At 35.6% G+C, this 23,554-nt stretch overlaps 2 protein-coding genes across 2 annotated transcripts; one reads left to right on the forward strand and one right to left on the reverse strand.

Moving 5' to 3' along the window:
* The first annotated feature begins 1,803 nt into the window (after window positions 1-1,803).
* Window positions 1,804-11,201, forward strand: LOC120204649 (transcription repressor KAN1-like). The gene is made up of 6 exons (XM_039204708.1): window positions 1,804-2,538; window positions 2,618-2,694; window positions 3,055-3,100; window positions 3,273-3,336; window positions 10,789-10,864; window positions 11,103-11,201. The coding sequence occupies exons 1-6, from the start codon at window positions 2,412-2,414 to the stop codon at window positions 11,199-11,201; spliced, it is 489 nt and encodes a 162-aa protein (XP_039060639.1). The 5' UTR covers window positions 1,804-2,411.
* Window positions 11,202-19,507: 8,306 nt separating this feature from the next.
* Window positions 19,508-21,821, reverse strand: LOC120204532 (annexin D5-like). The gene is made up of 6 exons (XM_039204587.1): window positions 21,746-21,821; window positions 21,379-21,524; window positions 21,082-21,300; window positions 20,796-21,011; window positions 19,782-19,871; window positions 19,508-19,712 (listed from the first exon to the last, which is right to left on the reverse strand). Exons 1-6 carry the CDS (start codon window positions 21,819-21,821, stop codon window positions 19,515-19,517), a joined length of 945 nt encoding a protein of 314 aa, XP_039060518.1. The 3' UTR covers window positions 19,508-19,514.
* Between the last annotated feature and the right edge of the window lie 1,733 nt (window positions 21,822-23,554).

Below are 23,554 nucleotides of genomic sequence, written 5' to 3' on the forward strand. Positions count from 1 at the left end.
ACAATATTTCAGACCAATTATATAGGGCATACCTTGTAGCAAAAGAAATAAATGCAAGGGCACGAACAGTTTATTAATCAAGGCATTCATGTTCATAATGATGGAATTTAACCTCCCATATTAAGGGAATTTGACTTCTTTTTATAATGAAATAAGAGATTTTCAAGTATTTTTTTTAGAAAGTGAATTTAACCTCCATTTTTTTACTTAAATTTGATGATCAATTTTTTATGAAATTATTATTATTATTTTTAAAAAATGCTAGTTAAGTGGTTCATATTTGTAAAGTATTTGACTTAAATTATCTGATCCGTTGACATGTTGACTCGTTTAAAATTTTTAAACTTTTAAACGAAAATACTCGAATTTATGTGTATTACAATTTGTGTGAATATTTAAATGGGTTGAGATAATTTGTGCATATATGATATAGCCGAATCAATGAATGAGAATTAAAAGAATGATATAAAAATGATTCAATATGTTTATGACTTTATGTGGTTTTATAAAAAAGGGTAAATTAAGAGTATGTCATAATTATTATATATATTTATAATTTGAATATTATAGATTCAAAAGCTTTCAATTATTTAAATGAAGTATTTGAATTAGAATTTTAGAATCAAATTTTATTTCGACTTAAAAATCGAGTACATAAATATAAATTTTTATCTATAGATTAGCACAAACTAAGAGAAAACTATACTATACGTACTAAAAATATGTAAGAGAAAACTATACTATACGTACTAAAAATATGTATTTTTTTCTTTACTAAAAATTTTCTCCCAAAGAGTTGTCCATGATGATTATTTTTTATGCAAATAGAAGGTATTGGTTTTATTTTAAAAAAATATCCAAAATCTACAACCATAAAAGTAAATTGAACTCATAATTAAGATATATTCTATAGTCATCTGACATAATAAAATAGCTATTTGAGATCATACAATGACCATAAAAGGAAAAAAAAGTTAAAAATCATCTAAAAACTCAAACAAAATATAGATACAAAAATATCTGGTTGTGTCAGTTAACGAACCACAACATGAGATCAAACTACTGAAAGATCTATGACAATCGTAAATCAGAGTTGAGCACCATGAGAAAACTATCTCTGAACACAAATTGTTTATTTAAATCCAATTCGAGAGTTCAAAGAAGAGAATATCAACATGATAACAAATAAGCGTAATCTTGATCAGTCGAGGTGACGTGAAATCCAATCCTTAAAAAACTAATAAAAGAAAACAACTAAACGACCGATAAAGAAAAAAATATGTCATAAAGACATAGTTATTATAAACTAAAAAAGAAAAGAAAAGAAAATAGGTAATATAAGAAAGTAAAGAAAAATAAGAATATCATAATAGCGGCCAGGCAAATAAATATGAAAAAATAGAGGACAAGTGACTTTAATATATATATATATAGTACACACATTTTATCGAGAAAATTAAGAAAATAATACATATTATTTTCATATTTGATATCTATCAAGTGTATAAACATGTGAGTAATACAGTAACAACTCATTAAAAATTGTTAGAAACACCTATAAACAATTACAATTTTCACTAGATAAGATATGACATCACATGGTATCCATTGATGGTTAATGAAGTTTTACCATGGGGGGGGATTAAGCAAGATGCTGTTATTGACCAGAAAAAGGAGAGATGAGAAAGAGACAGAGGCTTTGTTGAAGTGCCATTTTCCTATATATACTTTCTAGGGTGAACTAGAAGCAAGCAAAATAAACGCAGTCTCATCCCTCCCCATTATTCATTCCCAATCCTTTTACCTCTCTCTCACACATAAAAATTATTCTTTCATCATTGCAACACCTCACACATCTCTCTCTCTCTGGATGTTTGTTCCTTAAACAACACCAGAAAGCCAAAAAAAAATAACCCAAGTTCTCTTTTTTTCCCTGGTTTATTTGGATCTCAGTGAACAGTATTTGAGACCCTTAAAATGAACAATAAAAGGGATCTCAGTGAACAATGTTTGAATCGGATCCCTGATCTCTCACTGCATATTAGCCCCCCAACACTGCTCCTTCCTTTGATATTTGGCTCAAAGACGATGGCGATACTCATAGTTCCCAAGCAGATACCCAGCTCTCCTTATCAGCTGGTGCAAGTAGTTATGAAGATCAAACATGGCACAGAAATGTTCCCAAATGGGGTCAGCTAAGTAATATAAACCATGGGATTTCATTGCTTGATGTTTCTGGACTGAACCCCATCAAGGGGATCCCGGTTTACAGTAACCCTATTTCGTTCCCCTTGCACTCGGCTGATGCTTATAGAATAGGAAGTACAGCAGCTGCAGCTAGGTTTAATGGGGTTTCACTGGAGAGAGCAAGGCCACAGTTTCATCAACAGTACAACCAATATGGCTTGTCAATGGGGAGTTCGAGATTTATACCTAAATTACCGAGCAAAAGGAACACAAGGGCACCCAGGATGCGTTGGACCAGCTCTCTCCATGCTCGTTTTGTTCATGCTGTGGAGCTCCTTGGCGGCCATGAAAGTAATTCAACTAAATCAAAAGTAAAGTTTTAGTTTTTAGCTTTTGGGGGACTAACTTGATGAGCTTATGTACTTGGTAGGAGCAACTCCCAAGTCTGTGTTGGAGCTAATGGATGTCAAAGATCTAACCCTCGCCCATGTTAAAAGCCATTTACAGGTAACCAAAACTTCAAACCCTCACCCCTTTGTTTTTGCCCTAAGAAAATGTTTATCAACCATTGGAACCGGCACAAGAGCCGATGAGAGCAATGAATGAATGAACAGTAAAGAGTGTGTTTTTGTGATACAGCAACTTCAACTTTTAAAAGAGAAAAGTGGCATCATTTCTCAATAATATAAAGCAATTACTGAGCTCACCAAACATCAACCTCGTGTTTATTAAACAATCCAATAAAAACCCAGAACTATATACTTTTGAGTGGGGGATGTTACTTTATCCCTATATTAGTTAATCAATCAAATATTTCATTGTCTCTCTTGCCTTTCATTATCTTTTTTTCTTTGTTTTTTTCTGCAGATGTATAGAACTGTTAAGAGCACTGACAAACCTGCAATTTCCTCTGGTAATTCGCATCTATTTTTTTTTATCAAAACTTAAAATATTTCTAGCATGCATTCTTATTTGCACTTGGAAAATATGTTGATCCTGTTAATTAGTTTTATTTGACAAATGTAATTAGTAAATGGCTTAATTTCTTTGTTAAAATAGTAAATAGACAAAATGATTTGTGACAGATGGGTGTGCAGAAGAAGATTGTTTGCCTGTTTCCAGAAATTCAATGAGTAACAACTCATCCAGGTAAGTCTCTCCAGTTTTACATTTATTTATTTTTTACAGATTCTTTGCTTTAAATATATATAGATATGCCAAATTTACTCTCACTTTTTTCTCTAGGTTTTTTTTGTCTTATAATGCATGACTAGATTTAGCTAATTAGGACATATCAGAAAGTTTTATATTTGATATAAATTATCAAAAGTTCCCAATATTTAATTTTCCCTTTTTCTTTTTCTTTAATTAGTCTGAGTAGATACGAAATAGTATTTTTTAAAGATTTTTAACTATTTATCATTAAATACTCATATCCTTTCATTCGTGGTGTTCGAACTCAAAACTTCAATGAATAACAATAATTCTTTAATTTGTCGCTTAGTTTATTATTTTTCTTTTTCCTTTTAAATGTGACAACATAATCAATAAAGAAGGTAGAAAGCTATTCTTTAGGGCAGTTTTTGCTTCTTCTTTTTTTAGTTTAACTATCTGTATATGATTTATTCATTGATTATTTTGGATCGAATTTTATAAATATCTATCATAAGACGATCCTCCAAACCCATTTTGCTCCGTTCTCAAACACTAAATTTTGAACTCTTAACTTTGTTTAAAAAATCTAATGTTTTATCCTACTAAATGATGGGTTCAGGATAGCTTTTGATTTATTAACCTTTAATCAATCCTTTTATATTTTTATGCTTACTTTCTTCAAAACGAACGATGAAAGATGATCTTTCCCACCATTAAAACAAGCCTTCTTTTTCCTTTTAAATTGGGCATCTCCAACTTAAGTACGAGTTGCTGGGGTGAGAAGAAAATTAAAGATGGCAGTGTCTTGAGTGCAGAAATTACACTGAAACAGTGAAAGTCGCAGCTACCCCAGCTTAGGTGCTCAGTCAACTTACATGTACCACTACTATTTTTTTTCTCATCTCCCGTGGTTATTAAATTACATTTTCTCTCAAGTTTTATGTAAAAGATTAATTTATATTAAATAAATAGTTAAAAAAACAAATTTGGATAATACTCTAAACCTAATCGTAAAAGTTAAAAATTTCAGTTTTTTCGTTTGAAAATGATTATGGGGTCAAAATAAGCCTTATATATATACATAACCAATGGATAAATGGACCCAATTGCTCTAAAAGATCAACACATCACATGTTATTATTCTAGGAATTCAAAAACAACTAAATCTACACCTAAATTTAATGTTGGTATTAAAATAACAGAGTAAACTTGAAAGCACAGTGAGATAGTCAAGAGACTCAAGACACATAAAATCACACAAGTTTATAAATGAAATATTGATGAGTATCTAACAACTAGCAACAAAGTAATCCAATTACATAATTATCAAAGACCGATATTCAGACATATCTTATATGGCAAGTTACTTGGCATAAAATATTTTAATTTATCAATTTTCATTAGGCTTTGTTAGGTGGTATATTAGGGTCCTACAAATATTCAGATTTCATCTCGTCGTCAAGTATCAAAACGATACAATACACAACAAAACATCCCTTCGTCTTGCCCGATCGAAGTCCAAATATCACAACATATCTTCGTCTCACTAAGACTAAAATTTATAAAACTCATACATAAACACTCATGGACCCAATGACATTCCAATTGTATCTGAAACTCACTAATAATTAGGACTTAAAACAATATAATTTTGAGGACTCGTCAATAGATGCTAAAGGCGAAAGGAAGAAGATGAAACCTCATATCTCCTTTCTTCCAAATTCATTGGTTAAGGGAATTGGCAAAAATATGACTTCATTCCTTCTTTTATTTTCAATAGTTTGGGACTATTGTAAGGTAGTATATGTTCATATCTTTCTTAACTAATTAACGACGTATACAAACCCTACAAACGTAACTACTCAAACCCATGATCTTTAAAGAGAACAACGTTACCTTTTACTGTTAAAGCCACTTGATAGATTCAAATATAACTTCATTCCTTTTTTTCCCTTTAACCTTAATTATTATTAATTCTAATAATAAAATAAGGCTAGAATTTTATAATTTTGTTTGTGGTGTTTACTAACTCCACTCTCATTAAGTAGGATTAGGCATAGTACTTGGTGTACATGCAAGTCCCTTCTATGTAAACACTTACGTTTTTGTTTAATTATTAATGTTCAGCATGTTGACTGATTAATTTAAATTAAATATTATAGAAATTTATTATAAAAAGATTATACGGAAATTTAATGATCAATAAAGGACAATACAAAGGTTGTCAATACATAACACGTACCTTCAACCTAAATGCATTGCAAAAACCTAGTGAAACAATTAAACAGTACCATTACCAAATAAGACCTAAAATATATTAATGATTGTAAGGTATGGCTCATAAATATACCGGTAAAGCGGTACATGGTTAATTTTGTAATTATGTACCAGGGTTTTCTATTATAAATAGAGATGTAACCTAAACCTATTATTATTGAATAAAAATTTTCTAGCGCCGCCTAGGCACCGAGGACGTAAGCACATTGCCGAACTTCGTTAAAATTCTTGTGTTCTTTCGTTTACTTTGCCCGATTTATCAACAATTGGTATCAGATGTCAGGAGAAAAATTCGAAGTTGCGAAATTCGATGGTATGTGTAACTTCGGATTATGGCAAACGAGGGTGAAGGATCTGTTGGCGCAGCAGAAGATCCTGAAGGCTTTGCGACCTACAAAGCCGGCGTCGATGGAGGAGGAAGATTGGGAAGAATTGCAACAACGAGTGGCAGGAACCATACGATTATGCTTGGCGGACGAGGTTATGTATCACGTCATGCATCTATCATCTCCAGACGAAATTTGGAGGAAGTTGGAAAGTCAGTTTATGTCCAAATCCTTAACGACAAAACTGTATCTAAAGCAGCGGCTGTATGGGATGAAGATGCAGGACGATCATGATTTGGCGCAACACGTGAATGTCTTCAATCAAATCGTTTCTGATTTGGCTCGGCTTGATGTAAAAATTGAGGATGAAGACAGAGCGATGATTTTGTTATGTTCATTGCCTCCCTCTTACGAACACATGGTGACTACTCTTACATATGGGAAAGAGACTATCAACGTTGAGGAGATTACTGCACCTTGTTGGCTCACAACCAGCGGAAGCAGAATGCAGGGGAAAACTCTCAAGCCGATAGCTTATATGTCAAGGGTAATCGAGACCGTGGACGGAAGCCAGAGAAGGCAGGGTCTGGCAAGCGGAATTCCAGATCCAAATCTAGGGATAAGAAGACAATTCACTGTTACAAGTGCAAGGAGGCGGGACATATGAAGCGAGACTGTCCGAAGTTGAAAAACCAAACTGATGAGAAGCGTGATGTTTTATCCAAGTCTGTGAACGTGGTTGAGGATGACAATTCTGATTGCAGTGAGGGTGATATGCTTTCTATTTCAACGACTCAATTGACGGATGCGTGGATTCTTGATTCTGGATGTTTTTATCACATCACGCCAAATAGGGAATGGTTTTCGACATACAGGTCGGTTAATTCTGGTTCTGTTTATTTGGGTGATGATCGATGTTGCAATATTGTTGGTATTGGTGATGTCAGAATTAAGATGTATGATGGCTCTGTTCGGACGTTGAGTGGTGTTCGACATATCCAGATTTGAAGAAGAATTTGATTTCTTTGGGCACTTTGCACAAGAATGGTTTTATCCCTAAGGCCGATGAGGATAGGGAAATCATTCGGATTGTTAAAGGTGCTTTGATTGTGATGAAAGGAAAGATGACTGCAGGAAATATTTATAGATTGTTAGGGAGTATCGTTGCAGGTGGAGTTCATTCTGTTGAATCCTGTGATGATACTACAAAACTGTGGCATATGCGTCTTGCTCATCTTAGTGAACGTGGTATGACAGAATTACACAAAAGAAATCTGTTGCATGGTGTCAAAAGCTGTAAGCTTGATTTTTGCAAGTATTGTGTTCTTGGTAAACAAACTAAAGTCCGTTTCAAGACTGCGAAGCACACAACTCAAGGGATTCTTGATTATGTGCATTCTGATGTATGGGGGCCTTCCACGACATCGTCTTTGGGTGGATCTAGGTATTATGTTACTTTTATTGATGATTTTTCACGGAAAGTTTGGGTGTATTTTTTGAAATAGAAATCTGAAGTTTTTGAGAAGTTCAAGCTGTGAAAAGGAGAGGTAGAAAACCAAACAGGACGAAAAATCAATTGTTTGCGGTCTGATAATGGTACGGAGTACACAGATTCACAGTTCTTACACTTCTGTAAGGAGCACGGGATTAAGAGACATTTTACAGTGCGCAAGACACCACAACATAATGGTATTGCGGAACGGATGAACAGGTCATTGAATGAAAGAGCCAGATGTTTGCGGTTGAATGCGGGGCTTCCCAAACACTTCTGGGTCGAGGCTGTTAACATGGCGTGTTATCTTATCAACAGATCGCCAAGGGCATCATTGGTTGGGAAAGTTACAGAAGAGGTATGGACTGGTCATGATGTTAGTTTTGATAACTTACGGATTTTTGGTTGTCCCGCTTATGTGCATGTACCTGCTGATGAGAAATCCAAACTTGATGCAAAATCGAAGGAGTGCATTTTTCTGGGTTACAAGAAAGGTGTCATAGGATTCAAGTTCTGGGATCCAGTTGCGAAGAAAATTGTGATCAGTAGAGTTGTTGTTTTTGATGAACAATCCATGTTGCAACAGAAGAAAGACACGACAGTGGTGGATTTCGAGCAGTTTCCAGTTGAGAAACCAGAAACGTCTCAATCGACTTCTGGTGGTTGCACTACGGATGATTTGTAAGATTATAGTCTCGCCAGAGACAGGGTGAGACGGACGAATATAAAGCCTCCGAGTAGATTGGGTTTTGAAGACTTGGTCTCTTTTGCACTTATTGTTAGCAATGATGATCCGGTTACTTTTCATGATGCTGTTACTAGTCAGGAAAACGACAAGTGGATGGCAGCCATGGTTGAGGAGATGGAGTCTTTGAATCACAATCGTACATGGGAGTTGGTTCCCCTTCCTGAGGGTAAAAAGCTGATTGGTTGAAAATGGGTGTATAAGAAGAAACCAGCAGTAACAGAAAAAGAGGGGGAGAAGTTCAAAGCTCGTTTGGTAGCAAAGGGTTTTTCACAATAGAAATGAGTTGATTATGATGAAATCTTTTCTCCTGTGGTCAGACACACTTCAATCTGAGTAGTACTTGCATTGGTGGCCAGTTGGGATTTGCATTTAGAGTAGATGGATGTTAAAACTACTTTTTTGCATGGTGATTTAGAGGAGCATATCTACATGCGGCAACCTGAAGGTTTCACTCAACCTGGAAACGAGCATTTAGTTTGCAGATTGAAGAAATCTTTGTACGGGTTGAAACAGTCTCCGAGACAGTGGTATAAACGGTTTGACTCCTATATGATCAAGATTGGCTACAACCGATGTGAGTATGATTGTTGTGTATATGTTAAGAGCCTTGATGATGGTTCTTTTATTTTTCTATTACTGTATGTTGATGATATGTTGATTGCTGCGAAGAACATGGATGATGTTATCTGTTTGAAAACTTTATTGAGTCATCAATTTGATATGAAAGATTTAGGTGCTGCAAAGAAAATTCTTGGAATGGAAATTTGCAGGGACAGAGACTCAAGGAAACTGTGGCTATCTCAACGGGGTTATGTTAAAAAAATGCTAGAAAGGTTTGCGATGAGCAGCGCAAAACCAGTTAGCACTCCATTGGCGAACCACTTTAAGCTCTCATCAGAACAGTGCCCTAAGACAGATAAGGAAGCTGAAGATATGGCAAAGGTTCCGTATTCTAATGTTGTTGGTTGCTTGATGTATGCATGGTATGTACTCGTCCTGATTTAGCTCATGCTGTTAGTCAAGTTTGTAAGTACATGTCTAAACCTGGTAAGCAACATTGGGAAGCAGTCAAGTGGATCTTTCGGTACTTAAAGGGTACTGTGGGACATGGAATTATTTTTGGTAGTCAACGAGATAATCCTTTGGTTGTAGGATATGTAGATTCTGACTATGCATGTGACTTGGATAATAGAAGATCTACGACAGGGTATGTTTTTACTCTTGGTGGAGGACCTATTTGTTGGAAGTCTACTGTTCAATCTGTTGTGGCACTATCTACAACTGAAGCTGAGTACATGGCAGCGGCTAAAGCTACAAAAGAAGCTTTATGGCTCACTGGTTTAGTGAAGGAGTTGGGTGTTCAGTAAGGTGGACTTCAGCTGCTCTGCGATAATCAAAGTGTTATTCACTTAGCTAAGAATCAGGTATATCGTGTTAGAACTAAGCACATTGATGTACGTTTTCACAAGATCATAGAGTTGGTTGCATCTGGAGAGATTTTGTTTCAGAAGGTACACACTGATGAGAATGCCGCTGATATGTTCACCAAGCCAGTTACAACAGACAAGTTCAAGCATTGCTTGGACTTGTTGAATGTTTCAAGTTGTTAAAGAAGTAAGGTAACCCAACCTACATTGAATGTTTCCTAAGGGGCAGGATATTCGCCAAGGTGGAGATTTGTAAGGTATGGCTCATAAATATACCGGTAAAGAGGGCAGGGGATGGAGCGGAGTGAGCGAAGCAAACATCAAATGTCCTTACAAAGAAAGTCTTATATAGAGGGGGTTACGATTATGTAGGTTGGGGGTGCGGGGGCTGTGCCCCGCGGTACGGTACAGGATTAATTTTGTAATTATGTACCAGGGTTTTCTATTATAAATAGAGATGTAACCTAAACCTATTATCATTGAATAAAAATTTTCTAGCGCCGCCTAGGCACCGAGGACGTAAGCACATTGTTGAACCTCGTTAAAATTCTTGTGTTCTTTCGTTTACTTTGCCCGATTTATCAACAATGATAAATGTTTAGAATCTTAGTTAATATATATATATATATATAATGTAGACACAACTGCTCGAAACCGGACAACACACAATTTTATCAATTAGGTCAATTCTTACCTATGAATACTTTTGAAAGAGAGAGTTCAGACTTTAGGGCCGTTGGAGTTATACAGTCGAGTATGGTGTCCTCTTGTTTCTGTTGATGGTCCAGCACAGCCGAGTGCTTGCAATCTGCATTAATTCATGGCGTGGGTTTATTTTCTTCATTAATGAATCTCATTACTTGTACATTTCAAACAAGTATTCTATACATGTGCATGTCAATAGATCTCATCTCAAATTACTTTTTCAAGTGCCACACACACACACACATATATATATATGAATTGACCTGAGTTCTGGTCCTGGGAACCACGTTAGTTCACATGCATGGTGGTGGACAACTTGTGATATTTAACTGATTTTTACCATTATGTATGGTTAAACTGTGCTTTGGTTTTGATTGAATCCTGACAACGTAGGTTACTTTGTGGTTTGCACTTCTCTCAACTCATTGTTTGATTGAAAATATTTGCTTAAGTTTATGAATTTTGGCGCAGTGGGGGAGTTTGGTGTTCGAGTTCGAGGAATCCAGACAAGTTTAGCCAATCATCTCAACCCGAAAAACAGTTCAACGTAAGAGATCATACAAAAGCTGTTGATTTTTGGTATCAGATTAATCAAAATATTTTGTTTATCGGCTTAGGCATGCACATGCAACACTAAATAGACCATCTAGGGTTAACATTGCATTGCTTTTTTCGGCCTAGCAATTAATACATATACTTTCTTGTTTCTGCAACATGTTGAGAAGGACTGAACAATTCTTCTTTCGTTTACATTTGAAGTGAAATAATGCATTTAAACGATGCAGGGAAGCAACTTTGGTCAACAAAACTCAACGATGTCAAACGTAGAGCTTCACAGCCCAAACTTGGAGATCAGCTTAGGAACACCACGGCAGACACAGTAAAAAATGGATGATGGGGAAACAAACGGAATAGGTATATACGAGTTATGATTCACTTACGACTTGCAAATTTACTTTTAGCTTTTATTTTTTCGAGAATGAATACATGATCCGCTAATCAAGAGATTAAAAAGATGTTTTTCTTTTTTCGAGGGAGAAAAATAGAAGAGTAAACAACTTTAGAATTACCAAAATAGGGCCCCTGGGATGGTCAGCATACCAAAATCGTTATCTGGGAAATGTACCTTTTTATGATCACCGAAGGTACGTCTTTCGATATCTTGCTCAAGCAAAACCCCAAATTCGACTAGTAATTTTGTTTAATTATTTGAATCTGGGATGGTGTGCGAGAACATATAACTTCCGTATCAGCATCAAGATTTGTTACATCTGGCATAAGTGCCTGCCTTATGCTATTGCATCACGTCCTGCCGGATCATGCATCCATATCAAGACAGCCGCCTGAAAAATTAAAGACAAGTGAAAATCAGTACATTCACATACATTGATACACACATACCATTTCTTACAATTCATATAGGCAATATACAGGTTTTCATTATGTTTGTGATGAATGATTCAAAAATTTACAAAACCATGTGAATAGAGAAAAAAGTTACAAAGACCGGTACCTCTAGTTTTCCATGAAGCTCCGGAATCAATCGTTTGAAAGGTCTTCAGAATACATTGTTCTATACTCATGTTGAATTAAAGAACGCTGAGTCGCATATCGGTGAGCAATAATATCGATCACTGCCTCAGTATCGCATCCCAGCCCTAGAAGGAAAAGTAAAACAGGGGGAAATATGAAAAATAAATATTCTTTTCACCTTTTCTTCATAAAGTCGGTCGTTTTTATGTACATTTTAATGTAAAATCTTGAATTCTATAGTCACAACTGATGCTTTCCACAAATAAAATGGTCAAAATTTGGAATCCTTTTTAATAGAATAAGGTATTACAGTTTAGACAAGAAATTTTTCTTAGCAAATTGACAACTCGAACTCGTTCTCTACAAATTCCAAAGACAGCCCATAGAAATTTAAGCAATCAAAAGGAAACTCTATAAGACTTAATCAAGACAAGGTTATCTTTCGAAATACAAAATGTAGTAGAAAACATCCATAATCATGAATCAAAGCGGAGAGAAAACCCAGGAAGAAAAGCAAAGGAAAAAGAAAGGGTACCTTTAAAAGCACGGTAAAGCTGAAAAGCATCGTCTCTGGGGGAGGTAGGAACCGGCGGGATAGTTAAAGTCGACAATTTTGCTGGGTTTGAACTTTGAAATCAAAATCTCCCAAGCGCTCTGTTAAGAAATAATCGTCAGCCAGAGACACGCCACGAGTACTTCGTTGTTACCTTAATCTCCATTGTTTCTTTTCACACTCGTTCTTTTACTAAATACATACATATATACATATATACATATATACATATATATATATATATATATATATATATATATATATATATATATATATATACATATATACATATATATATATAATATATATACATATATATATATATAGGGCATGATCTAATTATTTTGTGAAAAAAAATTTAATTTTACCCTTTTTTAGGATCGTTAGATGATGAAAAATCAAAGACTGATATTAACTGTAAGAAATGTAGAGATATTTACTTAAAAAAATAAGAAGTTAATTTCAACCTTTGATTTCTCTCATTGATCCTAAAATTGCATAAAACTGAAAGTTTTACGCTAAGTGTAACCTTTTATATATATATATATGAGGGGTGTAAATTTTATTTAAATTTCTTTAAAAAAAATTTAGTTTTTTATTTTTTTATATTTAATTAAATATTTATACTGAAAAATCTAGTTAATTAAGTTATTAAGAAAAAAAATTATATAAGTTGAGTCTCAGATCAAATTATTTCTGACATTCTCTCGATTAAAGAAGGACAAGTATCATACCTCTAAAGATATCTTCTAGAAATAATATATTCGTCCATAATTCATTCAAAGTTTCATACTCCCAAAATGACTACAGTCTTACAATTAAACCTATAATAGTTTTATACAATTTACCAAAATCAAATCTGCTTCAAGAATTGTAATTATCTTGTTTAAATCAACCTACATATAACTATCACCGTTATAGGTTTGACACCAATTATCCTATAATTAAACTATTTATATCACGAAAAAAGTTTAAAAGGTGATTTTCTTTCTCTTTTCCTATTCTCTCACCTATATTGTTCGTCTTCTTTCAATTCCATTCTCTTTCCTCACGCATATCAATCTTGACCCGCGATTGAATTTTTATCAACTATAATTTTTTCATCCAAATAAAAAATTGTTAACAGCTGACGAAACCAAATCCATCAACAATCTTTCCATTATGAACAACTTACAAAATGCACTACTCCTTTTACCACAGCCAAAACTAAGGTTTGCAAGTTTTTGCTTTTCCTGTATGTAAGTGTCCTTTACATGTACCGTTACACATAGCATTTTGGGGTTCTACTCCCCTACCTTGTTCCAATAGTTAGAGTAAATTTCTAGCTATATAAGTTTCCTTTCCGTTACACATAGCATCTTGGGGCTCTTACTCCCCTACCTTGTGTTGAAAGTTAAATAAGTTGGGCGGCTATACACGTGAAGGGGGCTGTTAAATTAATCAAAGTTGGCAGCCGACTGCTTTGAATTTGAAGCATGAAATTGTTGAAAATTAGCAAGGGTAAAATACCCAATTTAGTCACTTTAATTTTAGGGTATTTACAAGATTAGTCCTTAAGTTTCAACTATAAATACCTCAACCCATTTAGCTTCAAAACCATCCCAAAGCATTCTAGCTTTCTTCCAATACTAGATAGAATTTAGAGAGTTTCTTGAGAGTTGTTTTCTCCTTTTTATCAAGAGAGAATTATCATTGTTTTCTCCTTGGTAGATCGAGAGAGGTTGTAATTCCTATTTTTCTCATAGTGAAATTCTTCTACCGTTGCCCGTGGTTTTTACCCTTTATTATTTAGGGGTTTTCCACGTAAATTTTGTGTCTCTTTTATCTTCATTTTTATTTTCTCAAATTATTAGTTGCGATTTTATTCTATCTGATAGCCTTCTTCCGCAACAATTGGTATCCGAGCCAGATTAGAGTGTGTAATATCTGCTTATTGTCTTTGTGGTTGCCACCAAAAGGTGGATCCTCCAACATAAGAAAGTAAGAAGTTATTACCCATTCTTTGAAGGTTCCAGAGAACTATTCACGATAGTGAAATAGTGGGAGCTATCCGTAAACGAAGCAATTGCAACGAAATTTGATATTGAAAAGTTCAATGGGAGAAATTTCTCATTGTGGAATTTGAAGATGAAGGTCATCCTAAAGAAAGACGGTTGTCTAGCAGCTATCAGCGAAAGGCCAATCGATTTCACAGACGACAACAAATGGATCGAAATGGACGGAAATGCTATGGCAAACTTTCATCTAGCATTAGCAGATGAAGTATTGTCAAGTATCGAGGAGAAGAAGACAGCTAAGGAGATATGGATCATCTCACCAAACTGTACGAGGCCACATCGCTGCACAATAAAATTTTCTTTAAGAGAAAATTGTACACTCTCCGTATGACAGAATCTACTTCAGTGACGGAGCACTTAAATACACTGAACACTTTATTTTCTCAGCTTACATCCTTAAGTTGTAAAATAGGAGAACAAGAACGTGTTGAACTTCTACTTCAAAGTCTACCGGATTCGTATGATCAACTCATCATCAACTTGACAAACTGTAATGTCACCAGTCTAGTCTTTGATGACGTTGCAGCTGCTGTTCTACAAGAAGAAAATCGGCGCAAGAACAAGGAAGACAGACAAGTAAATCTGCAACAAGCAGAAACGTTGACAACGATGAGAGGGAGATCAACAGAACGTGGCCAAAGCAGCAGTCACAAACATGGTAGATCGAAGTCGAGAAGCAAGAAGAATTTAAAGTGTTACAACTGTGGAAAGAAGGGTCACTTGAAGAAGGATTGTTGGAGTCTAAATAAAAAATCCAATCCACAAGGCAATACCATAAACACTTCAGATGATGGAGATGCTCTATGATGTGAAGCGTCAACCACCAGGGAAGGAAGAAAACGATTTGCAGATATATGGCTCATTGATTCGGGAGCAACATATCACATGACCTCAAGAAGAGAATGGTTTCATCATTATGAACCTATCTCAGGAGGATCTGTATATAGTTGCAATGATCATGCCTTAGAGATCGTTGGCGTGGTAACCATCAAATTGAAGATGTATGATGGAACAATTAAAGTTGTTCAGATGTGCGACTTGAAAGGTCTGAAGAAAAATTTATTATCCTACGGATTGTTGGATAATAATGCTAGCAAGATTGAAACACGGAAAGAATTATGAAGGTGTTTTGTGGAGCGCTTGTGGTGAAAAGGTGAAAAGATAGCTGCAAACTTGTACATGCTGAAGGGAGAGACATTGCTAGAAGCAGAAGCCTATGTTGCCTCATATAGTTCAGATTCTGCAATGCTATGGCATAAGAAACTTGGACACATGTCAGAACAAGGAATGAAAGTCCTTGTGGAGAAAAAGCTACTTCCAGGCTTAATAAAGGTATCACTTACTTTGTGTGAGCATTGCATAACAAGTAAGCAGCACCGGTTGAAATTCAACACATCAAATTCTAGAGGAAAAGTGTTCTAGAATTGGTTCACTCTGACGTATGGCATGCACCAGTAACATCCCTAGGTGGAGCAAAATACTTTGTCTCATTTATTGATGACTACTCCAGGAGATGTTGGGTGCACCCTATTAAGAAGAAGTCAGACGTGTTTTCAACTTTCAAAAACTTCAAAGCGCGGGTGGAACTTGATTCTGGAAATAAGATCAAGTGTTTCAGAACAAATAATAGAGGAGAATACGCAAGAGAAGAATTTGATGACTTTTGCAGGAAATAAGGCATCAAAAGACAGTTCACAATGGCGAACACTCCTCAACAAAATGGAGTGGCAGAGCGGATGAACAGAACCTTGTTAGAAAGAACAAGAGCAATGTTGAGGGATGCAGGCCTAGAAAAATCATTCTGGGCAGAAGCAGTCAATACTGTCTGTTATTTGGTGAATCGAGCTCCATCACTGCAATAGAGCTGAAGACACCAGTGGAGATGAAGACTGGAAAACCACCTGATTATTCAAACCTCCATGTATTTGGAAGTATAGTGTACTTGATGTACAACACCCAAGAAATTTCAAAGTTGGATCCAAAATCCAGGAAATGCAAATTCTTGGGGTATGCTGATGGAGTAAATGGGTATCGCTTGTGGGATCCCACTGCCCGCAAAGTGATCATCAGTAGAGATGTTATCTTTGTAGAAGATAAACTACAAAGAAAAGAAGATGATGATAGCGCTGAAAATTCAGAGACTACTCAGATACATGTGGAAAAAGAGTGTGAACAAGGAGATTCTTCTGAAGCAGAACCAGCACATGATGAAAAAGAACCAGAGAGTTCTGAAGCTCCAACAACTCGTCAATCAGATCGTGTGAGAAGACGTCCCAATTGGCACTCAGATTATGTTATAGAAGGTAATATTGCATATTGTCTTTTAACAAAGGACGGTGAGCCATCAACATACCAGGAGGCAATAAACAACTCAGATGCTTCACTGTGGATGATGACGATGCAATAAGAAATTGAAGCCCTTCATAAAAATAATACATGGGACCTTGTTCCACTACACAAGGAATGGAAGCCAATTGGTAACAAATGGGTCTTCAAAATCAAGCGAAATGGTGACGATCAAGTTGAGAGGTATCGTGCAAAACTGGTGGTCAAAGGATATGCTCAAAAAGAAGGTATTGATTTCAATTAAATATTTTCTCCTGTGGTTCGGCTAACAACAGTTCGAGTAGTTTTGGCAATGTGTTCTACATTGGACTTACATCTAGAGCAGCTAGATGTTAAAACAGCTTTTCTTCATGGAAATCTTGAAGAAGAAATTTATATGCTCCATCCTGAAGGTTTTGAAGAAAAAGAAAAGAAGAACTTGGTTTGCAGATTGAACAAATCTCAGTACGGTCTAAAGCAGGCGCTGAGGTATTGGTATAAGAGATTTGATTATTTCATTATGTGCCTTGGATACAACAGACTTAATGTAGATCCTTGTGCTTATTTCAAGAGGTCTGGTGATAACGATTTTGTTATATTGCTGTTGTATGTGGATGACATGTTGGTTGCAGGACCCAACAAATATCATATTGAAGAATTGAAGGCACATCTGGCTAGGGAATTTGAAATGAAGGACTTGGGATCAGTAAACAAGATTCTAGGGATGCAAATTCACCGAGATAGAAGTAATAGGAAGATTTGGCTTTCACAAAAGAATTATTTGAAGAAGATCTTGTCACGATTCAGCATGCAAGATTGTAAGCCAATTTCTACCCCTCTTCCTATTAACTTCAAATTATCCTCCAGTATGAGTCCTAGCAGTGAAGAAGAGATGATGGAGATGTCTCGAGTACCGTATGCATCAGCAGTGGGAAGTTTAATGTTCGTTATGATATGCACAAGACCAGACATTGCACAAGCAGTGGGAGTGGTTAGTCGGTACATGGAGAATCCAGGCAAAGAGCATTGGAATACAGTAAAGAGGATCCTGAGATACATCAGAGGGGCCTCAAATGTTGCATTATGTTACGGATGATCAAATTTACTAATCAATGGGTATGTAGATTCTAACTATGCAAGGGATTTGGATAAAAGCAAATCTACTACAGGATATGTGTTCAAAGTTGCTAGTGAAGCTGTAAGCTGGGTTTCAAAATTGCAGTAGTTATGGCTACATCCACAACAGAGGCAGAATATGTAGCAGCTACACAAGCCAGTAAAGAAGTAATTTGGTTGAAGATGCTATTGGAGGAGCTTGGGTACAATCAAGAGTATGTCTCTCTGTTTTGTGACAGTCAAAGCGCATTGCATCTAGCAAGGAATCCAGCATTTCATTCAAGGACAAAGCACATACGAGTTCAATACCATTTCATTCGTGAAAAGGTGGAAGAAGGGATGGTAGATATGCAGAAGATCCATACCAAAGACAATATAGCAGATTTCATGACGAAGGCAATCAATGCAGATAAATTTACCTGGTGTCGATCCTCTTGTGTCCTGTCAGAGACGTAAGCAACATGAAGGTACAAGGTAGAAAGAATGGTGTGAAGATATGATTGTTTCAATCAAATCTTCAAGTGGGAGATTGTTGAAAGTTAAACAAGTTGGGCGGCTATATACGTGAAGGGGGCTGCTAAATTAATCAAAGTTGGCAGCCGACTGCTTTGAATTTGAAGCATGAAATTGTTGAAAATTAGCAAGGGTAAAATACCCAATTTAGTCACTTTAATTTTAGGATATTTATAAGATTAGTCCTTAAGTTTCAACTATAAATACCCCAACCCATTTAGCTTCAAAACCATCCCAAAGCATTCTAGCTTTCTTCCAATACTATAGAGAATTTAGAGAGTTTCTTGAGAGTTGTTTTCTCCTTTTTATCAAGAGAGAATTATCATTGTTTTCTCATTGGTAGATCGAGAGAGGTTGTAATTCCTATTTTTCTCATAGTGAAATTCTTCTACCGTTGCCCGTGGTTTTTACCCTATATTATTTAGGGGTTTTCCACGTAAATTTTGTGTCTCTTTTATCTTCATTTTTTATTTTCTCAAATTATTAGTTACGATTTTACTCTATCCGATAGCCGTCTTCCGCAACACCTTGTTCCAATAGTTAGAGTAAATTTCTTGCTATATAAGAGTCCTTTCCGTTACACATAGCATCTTGGGCTCTTACTCCCCTACCTTGTTCTAATAGTTAGAGTAAATATCTTGCTATATAAGTTTCCTTTTCGTTACATAGCATTTTGGGGCTCTTACTCCCATACCTTGTTCCAATAGTTACAGTAAATTTCTTGTTATATAAGTTTCCTTTGTAATCAAGTAACTATCTCTATAAATAGATACTAGAGATTAAGGTTAGATTTTAAGTGGTATATAAAGATTATTTTGGTATTCTTTTATTTTTGACATTAGTGAAAATTCCATTATCTATTTTATTGCACGATCGTTATGTATATTGTTATCTTTTAACTTCCTTTGTACGTTTCTGATCACCTAATCAACAATGCAATCACTCTCGGTTCTACCAAATTATATAAAAATACATCAAAGCAATACAAGAGCAACTCCACCCACTGAAAAAAACTTCATTCAAACATATATCGGTTTCCATTGGTTTAGTTATTTACAGACAACCTAAAAACTTGCAAACCATGTTCACATCCTTTCACACTAACATTTCGGTCCCAAAAGAGCAAGAAGAAAAGTCCTGTAATGTCCGGATGTTGCGGAGTGAACCGCGTCGTCCAAGGTCTTTTTGTATTTTCTCAGGTACTCGGCTTTGACATACTGCATATCGTTTTCGGTTCGTGTAACGATCACCCTCATAAGTGTAAGGTCATCGCTGTTCTTCATTGCCTTACGAAGAACCTACATGGTTTTCATATAGGAATGAGATCTAAAAGCCAAATGCAGCATATGAAACAAAAACATATATACCTTAGCAAAGTACTCTGCGGGATTAAGAGAGCATTTTAAAATTGTCAAGAGACCATGCTGGAGCTTCCCGGATGTTTTACCCTTCACAACCTGGAAATTTTACAATATGGTATAATAAGAATTTGTTAGATATTAACTCAAACTCTAATAAGTAATTTGAGTTTTTATTATAATTTTATTTGTTAAAGATTATGTAGTAATTGAGCTTATTTAATAAGTAAATTATTTTAATCACAAAAAATCTTATGAACAATGATGGATCCACGCTTATTGTCCATTCTGAAATCTAAATTTTCTTTGATTAATTATTTATTTTACCGATTGTTTTTGTCTTGAAAATTTATTCGTGTCCATCGTACAAAAATTTTATGTTATTAATATATGTGTTCATTCTAAAAAAATTCTAGATCTGTCATTGCTTATGAATTAAGTTTTTTGTTGACTAAATATTGGACTCTATAATATTGAGTAGGTCTTAACTTTTAGATTATGTGAGAAAATTATTTTAAAGATATGCAATCATGTTATAATCTCTACAACTTATAGGATTTACCATGCAAAGATAAGTTTCGTAAAGATTTTAAGAGAAAAATTTGGGATATTTCAAGTTTTGTTATAAATATCGAATTTTAGAATCCATGAGACATATTTGTACCATTTGTGACCTCATATTTGCAATGGAACATTATTCTTCTCATTAGTAGTGAATCTAGAAATTTTTTTGATGACAAGTATATATATATATTAATAACAAAAAAAAATTCGTATGAGATTGACACCTTCAATAAAATTAATAGCTGACATAAATAAATTTAGATTTCATGGTGTGTGATGTCCACTAGAAAAGCCTTGCATTTACCTTTATTTCTCATTCGTAAGTAAATAAATGACCTACGTTAAATCTTATTTCTTACCTGTGATTTTTTGTACGTTGATATTATCTTTTATTATTTTTTCACATACGAATTCCTGATATATTATTCGAAGAATATAAGAAAGACAAAGAAGATTAACCTTTTGTAAGGGGCCTCCATACAAGTCGTGATAAGCAGTGCAAGTAGCTGCTAATTGTGCACTACTTCTTTCACTCAATATGCGTATAAAAGTTTTGTCATCAGCTACCCATCTCTTCTCCCCTGCTTCGTACATGTCCTTTGCGTCCTTCATGGCCATCTCCATATCCACTTCGAAGCCTTCGTAACGCGGTGTAGTTACATATGCAACCAAGAGCTGTACAAAACATATGTTCAATACACAACGCCGGTGGCTTTAACGTTTCATCGTCGGCCGGAAAATGTACCTTTTTATGATGACCGGAGGTGTGTTTTCCGATATCTTGCTCGATGGAAACCCCGAACTTGTACTGGTAAGTTTCTTTGATTAATTGAATCTGGGACGGAGTGCGAGAACATATAACTTCTGTTGCAGCACAAAGATCGATTACGGCTGGTAATAGTCCCTTCCTTATCACTATGGCATCACGTCCTACCGGATCATGCATCCACATCAACATAGCTGTCTGAAAAAAAAAAGTTGAAGATCTTCTAACGTAATATCTTATATTCGTGTACATAAAAAACTAAAAAACTAATAGTACCTCTAATCTTCCATGAAGTTCGGAAGCCAGTCGTTTGAGAAGGTCTTCAGAATAGAGTTCTTTATACTCATGTTGAATTAAAGAACGCTGAGTAGCATCTCGATGGGCAATTATACTGATTACTGCTTTAGCATCGCATCCCAACCCTACAAGGAAAACTACAACATGAAACACAAATATTTTTTTTCTAACATTTTCTTCGAACTCAGTTGTTTTTCTTCCTGCACATGTTAATGTAAGAAAATCTTATCTTTGGAAAAGCAAAATGTAGTAGAAAATCTCGATAATCATGAATCAAAAAAAAGGAAAAGAAAAAGGAGAGAAAACCCTAAAAGAAACGCAGGCGAAAGAAAGAGAGGAAGGGTACACTTAAAAGCTTGGTGAATCTGAACAGCATCGTCTTTGGGGAAGACGGGAACCGGCGGGAGGCTTAAAGTCGACATTTTGAAAACCAGACAGGTCAACTGTTTCAAAATTTTGGTGTTTGAGATTAAAAAGTTGAATCTCGTCAACTGATCCGTTAAGGAATAACAGTCACCCAGCTGGCAGCACGCAGTGCCACCAATTCTCATTTCCATTTTTTACCTTAATGTTCATTTTTTTTCACACGTGTTCCGTTCCTATATAACATCACTTGTTTTTAAACCTATCCACATATATCCAAGTAAACCTATTTCAAAGCACTTGTTTTCAATGCGAACTTCGACTATCGCAATGCGAACTTCGACTATCGTAATGCAAACTTCGACTATCGCAATGCGAACTTGGACTATCGCAATACGAATTTGGACTATCGCAATGCGAATATGTAAATCGCAATGCGATAGTCGAAGTTCGCATTGCGATAGTCCAAGTTCGCGTTGCGATTTTCCAAATTCAACTATCGCATTGCGATTTACATATTCGCATTGCGATAGTCCAAGTTCGCGTTGCGATTTTCCAAATTCGTTGCGATAGTCCAAATTCGTTGCGATAGTCTAAAATCGCAACGACTGGTGGTATTGCATTTGTTTCTTAAGAATTTTCTCTAAAAATATAGTATTCGCGCGGACGTGTCGAAGACACGTATTACCACGACCACGACCCGACCCGACCCGAGACGGACGGCGGCGACGCGCGAGAGTCCCCCTTGTTCTCTATCACTCGACAAGGAAGTGGGAAAGCCAAGCCTTAAATATCATTCCCAATAGTGTTTCCAATACTATGTGGGATTGAGCATTACCAACACTTGTTTCCAATACAATGTGATTATTCAGGAAATAATTAACAATCATGCACCTTAAAACAACTGAATCAACAACCAATTGCATTAGTATTATACGATTAAATATGTTATAATTAAAAGTCAATCTACAATCAATCACGATTATTGCAATTTTAAGCAAAACATTCAAAAATAATATAACTATTTAAGGCTCAATCCCACATAGTATTGGAAACACTATTGGGAATGGTATTTAAGGCTTGGCTTTCCCACTTCCTTGTTGAGTGATAGAGAACAAGGGGGACTCTTGCGCGCCGCCGCCGCCGTCCCGTCTCGTCTCGTGGTCGTGGTAATACGTGTCTTCGACACGTCCGCGCGAATACTATCTTTTTAGAGAAAATTCTTAAGAAACAAATGCAATACCGTCGTTGTGATTTTGGATTATCGCAACGAACTTGGACTATCGCAACAAATTTGGAATAAATCGCAACGCGAACTTCGACTATCGCAACGAACTTGGAATAAATCGCAACGCGAACTTGGACTATCGCAACGAATTTGGAATAAATTGCAACGAATTTGGAATAAATCGCAACGCGAACTTCGACTATCGCAACGCGAACTTGGACTATCGCAATGCGAATATGTAAATCGCAATGCGATAGTCGAAGTTCGCGTTGCGAATCTGGAAACTGATTTGCGATACAGGAGATCGCATTGCGAATTATCGATCGCATTGCGATTTAGTTGGTCATTTTGGCAAATCCAAAAAAAGTTGGTTAAAATCGTATATTATAAGACATTTTTAGTCACTGAGGTTATTTTCTCATATATATATTATGTACTGGCGGCGGGAAAATTAGTTCATAAGTGAGTTTTAACGGTATTATGTCATATTTAGGGTTTAGTGGTATATGTTTTAGGATTTAAGATTTAGGGTTGAGATTATGGTTTAAGATTTTAAATATATAA

Source organism: Hibiscus syriacus, unplaced genomic scaffold, assembly GCF_006381635.1.
Source record: "Hibiscus syriacus cultivar Baekdansim isolate YM2019G1 unplaced genomic scaffold, ASM638163v2 tig00011079_pilon, whole genome shotgun sequence".
In the NCBI taxonomy this organism is placed as follows: Eukaryota; Viridiplantae; Streptophyta; class Magnoliopsida; order Malvales; family Malvaceae; genus Hibiscus; species Hibiscus syriacus.